Source organism: Carlito syrichta, unplaced genomic scaffold (genome assembly GCF_000164805.1).
Source record: "Carlito syrichta isolate Samal-C Ts95f unplaced genomic scaffold, Tarsius_syrichta-2.0.1 Scaffold306968, whole genome shotgun sequence".
Classification (NCBI taxonomy): domain Eukaryota; kingdom Metazoa; phylum Chordata; class Mammalia; order Primates; family Tarsiidae; genus Carlito; species Carlito syrichta.
The window spans coordinates 95390-104380 of NW_007251064.1; the positions used below are offsets into that span (position 1 = coordinate 95390).

The 8991-nt window shown below is 39.2% G+C and overlaps 1 protein-coding gene across 2 annotated transcripts; it reads left to right on the forward strand.

The window, feature by feature from the left end:
• Positions 1 to 1104: 1104 nt before the first annotated feature.
• On the forward strand, positions 1105 to 8641 carry ARL14EP (ADP ribosylation factor like GTPase 14 effector protein). Of its 2 annotated transcripts, XM_021715299.1 has the most exons (4): positions 1105 to 1597; positions 3768 to 3895; positions 4409 to 4413; positions 8403 to 8559. In XM_021715299.1, exons 1-4 carry the CDS (start codon positions 1172 to 1174, stop codon positions 8471 to 8473), a joined length of 630 nt encoding a protein of 209 aa, XP_021570974.1. In that variant the 5' UTR covers positions 1105 to 1171; the 3' UTR covers positions 8474 to 8559. The 2 variants fall into 2 exon arrangements, with proteins under 2 accessions (XP_021570974.1, XP_008061820.1); XM_008063629.1 differs by lacking the exon at positions 4409 to 4413 and having other exon boundaries at positions 8399 to 8641.
• Positions 8642 to 8991: the final 350 nt, after the last annotated feature.

The following is an 8991-nucleotide window of genomic DNA, read 5'->3' on the forward strand; positions in this document are numbered from 1 at the left end:
TTTCACAAATATTTGGTATAGTAATCCAAACACCACTTTTCATATGTATTTTTTCTCCTTTAATCATACATTTCTTTGTAATTGAATAAACTAATGTGTAGTTTATCTATACTATACCAATACCACACTTTAAAAATTTAACATCTTTTAGTAAATCGATATCTTACTATATTTTCCTTCAAGATTATCTTGGCTTTCTTAGATCTTTACTCTTTCATATAAACCAGCTTGCTTAATGCCAAGGAGCTGGGGACTGGAATATCTGTGGGATTTTGATTGGAATAGCATTGAATTTGTTGTTGAATTCCTAGAGAATTCCTAGATTAAGCTTCCTGTGATCTATAGCTACATGTATTAGAGTATCTTTTTTGTTTTTTGGTTTGGTCGTGTCTTCCAGGAAGGACCTGTACATCTTTTGTAAGGTTTATGTGTTCTGTAAGGTATCTTATAGTGGTTTCCAGCATCCCTGCTGAATTCTCTTACTAGCTCTAATTGTTGTTGAGCCTCTTTTTTTTTTTTTTTTTTTTTTTTGAGTTGGAGTCTCACTCTGTCACCCAGATTGGAGTGCAGTGGCCGCTCCCAGCCACTGCAGCCTCGACCTGCTGGGCTCCAGCAATCCTTCCATCTCAGCCTTCCAAGTAGCTGGAACTACAGGCGTGCACTACCATGCCCAGCTAATTTTTTATTTATTGTAGAGATGAGGTCTCAAGTTGCCCAGGTGGGTCTCGAACCCGCGGGCTCAGGCAGTCCACTCACCTCAGCCTCCCAAAGCACTGGGATTACAGGCTGAGCCACCAAGCCCGGCAAGCCTCTTTTATTTCTCATGTAGATATTTATATCATCTTTGGGTAATATTTCTTGTTTCTTCTCTTTTAATCTTTTTGTGGTTTCAGAATCTGTGATAGCAGGTATTCTGGTACAGTTCTGACTCCACAAGGAATCCTTCTGTTTTGTTAATATAATAATATTTATTGTAGGCTTTTGGTAATCATACCTTTTCATTCTTTGCCTGCTTTTAAATGGGTGTTTAGTTTTTATCAGATACTTTTTCAGTTTATCAGATAAAAAATTTGTAGCACAAATGATTCACTTTATGTTTGTTCCAGGGTGATCAGCCTATGACCTAGACCTCTAGACAAACTAAAACAGGAAAAATTTGCTAGAATCAAGAATGATGGATCCATGTTCAGTTGGAGTCCAGCTGCGAACCACAAATGAGTGCCATAAAACCTACTATACTCGTCACACAGGCTTCAAGACTTTGCAAGAATTGTCATCAAATGATATGCTCTTACTTCAGCTTAGAACTGGAATGACACTTTCGGGGAACAACACAATTTGCTTTCATCATGTAAAAATTTACATTGACAGATTTGAGGATTTACAGAAGTCATGTTGTGACCCATTTAACATACACAAAAAACTAGCCAAAAAAAATTTGCATGTAATCGACTTAGATGATGCCACTTTTTTGAGTGCAAAATTTGGAAGACAGCTTGTACCTGGTTGGAAGCTTTGTCCAAAGTGTACGCAGATAATCAACGGAAGTGTGGATGTTGATTCTGAAGACCGCCAGAGAAGAAAACCTGAATCAGATGTACGTATAGTAATTATTTTTTTCTAGTATGTGACTTCTACAGTGTGGGATTATTTAGCTATAGGGAAATAAAATCTACATTAATTACTCTTTGAGCATACAATGAGCTTAAAGTGGAGGAAATGAAAATAAATGGTGGTTCTAAATATTTGCATACACCCAAGGTCAGATTGGGTGATTGGAGTAGACTTGGGAAAAGAATAATGCAATATGCCTAAGACTCCAAGCTGCAGGTTTTACTGCTAAGACATTAGAAGTGGCTTTTCAAACATTCTGGCAAAGCCAGGACTTAACTTAATTTTTTTTCTCATACCAAACCAACTCAGTGGCATGTACCAGCCAGCAAGGGTCTTCATGGTGCGATGAATTTCCCTTTTTAAGAAGAGCTTGGAATCTCTTTAACCCTTTGCACTTGGATGTCCGCTCTGAAGGGCATTGCACCTAGCAAACCATTCAGATGTCCTCTCTCAGGGGACATAAAGAGATCACTCGTGGTTATACAGGACACACTTATACCAGAGCAAATATTTCAGAAATACATGTTTCCTTGAAGTTTTTCATTCAAATTGCATGAAAAAGCAAATAAAGAGTTGAAGTATAGACTGAGACACGATTGATCAGTTGAGAAGTGGTTTTTAGGAATAATGAGTGCATCCTTCCACATCATCTTCAAAGAACAGGCTGGACAATAAATTGCATATTATTGATGTGGGAGGAAGAAAGCGAGACTGCATTGTCTGCTCAAATAGAAAAACACCAGGTGGAAGACGTCAAACAAATTACTATTGCACAACATGTATTGGTGAACCTGCAATGCATGTCAGTGACTGTTTCACACGTTAGAAAAATGTAAGATATAAAATTTTGATTTCTTTATCATACATAAGTTCCTCAATGTGTAAAATTCTGTTATAAGCCAAATTTCACTGCAATAAAATTATGGATTCCAGCACTGTACTATTTAATATGAAGCGATTTATTTTTCGACATTTTGTAAAAACGTGGACAAACTGTGTGTAGGTGATCAGTAAGATGTCTCTGAGTGCAAAGGGTTAAAAGGACCATCAGAGAAGTGACTTTCAATTTTTTTTATCTCAACCTTTGACACATGCCCATTGCTTGAGTTTTTTAAATGCTTGTGAGTTTTCTTTGCTTCTAGCTCTGAATTCTTGCTTGGTTTAGTCAAGGCCAATTTTAGGATTCCCTGTGGTCAGAAGGGATACACATTAGGTTGTAAAAGAGTTTCTTCCTTATTCACATGCCTACATGCAAATTGTTGAGTGTGTCAGAACAACTTAAAAGTTCATAAAGCATCTTTGTTGTAGAATAGGACAGACGTGTCAGAGGAGCACTTCTCAACATTGTTACTAATTGTCTCAGTTCTTGCTGCTGGAATATTTTTCTCAGTTTTCTTTTTAGATTATAAACCAAATTATAAGATAATTAAAACCTTAAATTAGCCGGGCTCGGTGGCTCAGCCTGTAATCTCGCGCCTTTGGGAGGCTGAGGTGAGTGGATTGCCTGAGCCTGTGGGTTCGAGACCCGCCTGGGCAACTTGGCAAGACCTCATCTCTACAATAAATAATAAATTAGCCGGGTGTGGTAGCACGCGCCTGTAGTTCCAGCTACTTGGAAGGCTAAGGTGGAAGGATCACCTGAGCCCAGCAGGTCAAGGCTGTGATGGCCATGAGTGTGCACTCCAGCCTGGACGGCAGAGTGAGACTCCAACTCAAAAAAAATTATAACACACTGTTTCAGGACTTGCAACTATTCTCTGCTCTTAACATGTATAAAATATAATAATAAAGCATTTTCGTAAGGATAAGGATTGTTGTTAGGGACCTCAGTGGGTTATACAATGGTTTTCTGCCTTTTTCCATGTTGGGAACAGCCATTGCAGTTTCCACCATGTCTGTCCTCTCTGCATCTAATATGCCATAGACTAGAATCAAATAGTGGAAATTTAATTAATAACCACTAAGCTCTGAATGTGGTCCATAGTTATGTAAATTGTCTTGCACTTGGTCTCTAAAACTTTTTTTATCTTTTTGAGTGTTCCAGACTATCTTTCAGGCTAAGTAATAATCTGGGTTAACATTAAGTGAAATATTAAATCTATTTGTTGCCTGATGTTGAGATTTGAGTTGATAATTTGTTTGCCTTTATTTAGGGAAGAACTGCTAAAGCTTTGAGGTCATTACAATTTACAAATCCAGGAAAGCAAACTGAATTTGCTCCGGAAGCTGGTAAAAGGGAAAAAAGAAGGCTTACAAAAAACGCAACTGTTGGTTCAGACAGGTAGGCATTACATTTGTTGTGCACTTCATTTCTTTACTATTACATTGTAATAAATAATGAAATTATTATTTTAATAAGAATCTGCAAGCAGTTGATTTATTATGGTCTCTGTGCAAACCTCACTGCTCATGTTCATCTGTATTTGCAGCTGCTCCCTAGTGCTAGCGTCACTGCCTCAGCTCCATGCCCGATCATCAGGCGTTAGTTTCTCATAAGGAGCACACAGCCTAGGTCCCTCCGTGGGCAGTTCACGGCAGGGTTCGCACTCCTGTGAAAATCTAATGCCACTGCAGATCTGACAGAAGGCGGGGCTCAGGTGGTAATGTGAGAGTTGTGGAATGGCTATAAATACAGATGAAGCTTGCTCGCTCACCCGCTGTTGACCTTCTACTGTGCAACCCTGTCCTTAACAGGCCACACTGATCCATGGCCCCGGGATTAGGGACCCCCGATTTAGGAAATACATCTTGTAAGCTTACCTCCCATAGGTAGTGATTCCTCTGATGGATTGAGACAAAGTAAACTGAAATTCTTCTGGATAGGATTCACCATTGTAGATGATGAACATTCATGATTTATGAGAGGAGGTCATAGTGTCAGCTTTAACAGGAGTTTGAAAGTTGATTCCACCCTCCTGGATGACTCTGAAGGATTCAAGACTTCAGTGGAGGAAGTAATTGCTGTCGTGAAACAGCAAGAGAACTAGAATTGGAAGTGGAGCCTGACAGTAATCAAAACAGCCTGGTATTGGTACAAAAACAAGCATACAGACCTGTTTTTGTACCAGTGGAACAGGATAGTTATTCCAGAAGCAAAACCTCACTTTCTTAACCAACTCATTTTTGACAAAGCCTCCAACAGCAACCACTGGGGAAAGGAGAACCTATTCAGTAAATGGTGCTGGGAAAACTGACTGATCACATGCAGAAGATTGAAACAGGACCCCTACCTATGCAAAAATTAACTCTAAAGTGATCAAAGACCTAAACGTAAAACCTCAAACTATAAGAATCTTAGGCAATGCAGAAGATACCCTTATGGAAATTGGAACTGGCAGTCAATTCCTGATTAAAACCCCAAAAACCCATGCCATAAGAGATAAGATAGACAAGTGGGACCTCATCAAACTGACAAACTTCTGCAAAGCAAAAGAAACCATCAAGAGAGTGGAGAGACAGCCCACAGAATGGAAAAAAAATGGGAGGCTGAGAAATTGAGGCTTTGCTTCCGGATGTCTATCCTGTTCCATTGGTCCATATGCCTGTTCTTGTACCATTACCAGGCTGTTTTGATTACTGTAGGCTTATAGTAAAGTTTGAAGTCCAGAAGTGTGATACCTCCTGCTTTGTTTCTTTTGCCAAAGAATCCATCAAGAGAGCAGGGAGACAGCCCACAGGATTAAAAAATATTTGCCAACTGTATATCTGACAAAGGCTTAACATCTAGGATCTACAAGGAACTCAAATGTGCCGAAAGGGAAAAAAACAAACAACCCAATAAAAAAGTGGACAAAAGACATGAATAGACACTTCTCAAAAGAAGATATACGAGCAGCCTCAGTCATCAACAGAGAAATGCAAATCAAAACCACATTGAGATACCACCTAACCCCAGTAAGAATGGCCATCATTAATAAACAAGAACAGATGCTGGCAAGGATGTGGAGAAAAAGGAACACTTCTACACTGCTGGTGAGAATGCAAACTAGTGCAACCTTTTTGGAAGATGGTGTGGTGATTTCTGAAAGAACTAGAAATTGACCTTCCATATGACCCAGCAATCCCCCTATTGGGAATATACACAGAGGAACTCAAATCATTCTACGAAAAAGATACCTGCACACGTATGTTTGTTGCAGCTGTATTCACAATAGCAAAATCATGGAACCAACCATGCTACCCATCAAAGCTGGACTGAATTTTTAAAAATGTGGTACATATACACAGTGGAATATTATGCAGCTATAAAGAAGGACAAACATGGACTTCACAGCAACTTGGATGGATTTAGTGTCTGTTTTACTCAGTGATCTTTCACAGAAACAAAGAACAGAGTACCATATGTTCTCACTCATAAGCAGACCTTGAACAATTATCATAATACTATAAGAAAGGGATTGGCAGTAGTGGGAAACGACCAGGAGAGGGAGGGGCACACCTCATTAACAAGGGCACCTGCACAATGAACTTTTGTATATTCAAACCTGAATTGTATCCCACATCTTTAAAGAAAAAAATACTAAAAATAAAAAAGAAGTGGGCCTGAAGATATGACTGAATTGCTGCAGCCTTGTGATAAAATTTAAATGGATGAGGAATTGCTTCATATAGATGAGCGCAGAATGTGATTTCTTCCTGTTAAAGATGCCGTGAACATTGTTGAAATTGCAACAGAGAATTTTGAGTATTCCATACACCTAGTTGACAAAGCCGTGGCAGAATTTCAAAGGATTGACTTCAGTTTTGAAAGAACTTCTACGTAGGTAAATGTCATCAAATAGTGTCAGGTGCTACAGAAAAATCTTTTGTGAAAGGAAGAGGCAGCTGGTACAGCAAACTTCACTGTTGTCTTATTTTACTCATTTGCGACTGCTGACGTGAATTTACATAATTCCAAATCCTGTTCCTGGTTGCCACTGATGTGAATTTATCTTATCGTTAAAGACTGTTTTTTCAAGTTTATAATCTGAATAAAAATACAAAGTATGGAATGATAGAGTGGTGTCTGAGGCAAATACTGGATATGTCTGCAACTTTCAGCTGTATTGTGAAAAAGGTAACAATTTAGAAAAGACCATTTCACTTGTGCTTAATGATAAAAGTTTGCAGCAACCAGCTTTAGATTTGTTTTATCTTCACCCTCTCTCAGGAAAGTGAAAAACTTGCCAGTCATGAATGTGTTAAGAAATTGCCCCAGCCACCCCATCCTTTGGCAATCCCCACCCTGACCATGCAGTAGCCATCAACATCAAGGCAAGACCCTCCAGAAAAAGATTATAGTAGGTGAAGGATCAAATGATTTTTAGCATTTTTCACAATCAAGTGTTTTTTAAAATATATGAGGGGGATCAAAAAAATAGAATTTATTTATAGAAAACTGTACTTACTCTTACATGTTTAAACTTCAGGCACCTTCAAAGTACTCTTCGTTTGGTGCAATACACCTATCGAGATGTTTTTTCCACTGCTCAAAAGTTTTTGAACTCATCAAATGTGTTTCTGCTGTTTTTTGTTTCACCTCTTCCACATCAGTAAGACATTCCCCTTTGAGGACTCTTTAAGTCATTTGGGGTTAGATCGAGTGAATAGAGAGGGTGGGGCACCCAGGGGTCCTGGCGTTTTAGGTCAAAAACTAATGAACACTCAGTGCAGTGTGGACAGGTGCACTCATAAATCACCCATCATGAAATGGGCAAATGCATTGAAAGACTCTTCCCCCAAAATTCACAGAAACCAAATGCTAGCTGATACACTGATGCCAGTGGATTCCTAGAACACTTATCTAGTGTGGGAAGCCTGTACCACAAGTGACCCGCCGTCCCGAAAAAATTATGTTTTTTTTCTGGGTCCCTCTTAAGTACTTTTTTAGACATAAGACTGTTGGATACCTCATAAACTATGGCACCATGTAAACATGTAAACATAATTTAATATGCACTGGTAAGTAAATTTGTGTAGCTCGCTTTTTGTGACATTCCCTAGATTGTGGTAGTGTGGAACTGTACCCACGGTATCTCCAGGGTGTGCCTGTAATTGGTATATCTGCTCAATAGCTAAAAGATAATTAAATGCTATGAGAATGCAAGGTTGTTTTTTATTTTTTACATGTCTGAAATAGTGCAGTTCTGGCATGGTCAGCAAAACGAGTGGGAGAACTAAATTGTTTAGAATATAGTTCTTTAAAACAAATGTTAGTATAGTCACTAGAATTTTTTTAAGTACAATCAGCATTCCTACATATGCCTTTTATTCCATCTGTTAAAGTTTGCCATTGAGTCGTTTAAATGTTTTTTAGTAAGATTTACTAGAGTTCTTTAAAAAAAATAAGCAGATATAAAAACCTATAGTGTAATATACTGTAATAAAAATAAAACTCTGTTCCTAAGGCAGTTAAGAGGTTGGTAGCCAGTAAAATGAAGAACTGTTAACCAGCCACTCTTTTTTTGTTTAAGTTAAAGGGAAAATTGTTGCAACAGAAATATACTTATTTTTTGGACAGAGTTCTTGTCCATGCATTCCCTTGCTGCGTTGACTTTTCAGTGGTCTTCCAGAGGCACATCCAGCTTTCTGACTCTACCTCGCCTCTCTAGAGAGAGGTCTCTTCTTCACGCGTGGACATTTGCCACTAATTGTGAGGGAGCCTTGAACCTGATCAGCTAGGTGCCACTGCGGCAGAACCCGATTGCTAACAGGAAATATGTATCTCCTTCATTTTTTTGTTACTGTATTTTCAATGAAATACTCAAAAACAATGAGGTGCAATTCATTGTGTTTCATTTCACAGACAGGTAATTCCGGCAAAGAGCAAAGTCTACGACAGCCAGGGTCTCCTGATTTTCAGCGGGATGGACCTCTGTGACTGCCTCGACGAAGACTGCTTGGGGTGCTTCTACGCCTGTCCTGCCTGCGGTTCCACCAAGTGTGGAGCAGAATGCCGCTGTGACCGCAAGTGGCTGTATGAGCAAATCGAAATTGAAGGCGGAGAGATCATTCATAACAAACACGCTGGATAGTTTGTGGTGTCAAATGACGCAGTCTCTAGAGGTCTGCTCTTTATATCTAAAATTCTGTCATTCTAAGATACATTTTAAGATCGATTGCTAAATGACAAAGATTTGAAAACCACCTCAGTTTGCACTCTGATTTTGCATCTGGGGTGCCTTAAAACTCATTACTTGATGTAAATTTAGATGGGCTAGTCCTCAGTGTCTGCTTTATGCCTGTCTGGGTCAACATGAACGAGTAGTGTGTAGGCTGTCCTCCCTTTGCGTGGCTCCCGTGGGCACAATTTCAGTGCCCAAGATTTAGTGAGAGAACACCAGTCTTTGAAGGCAAGTTTCAGCTGACTGTGAGAGGTTGTATGCAGTGCCCTTGTCT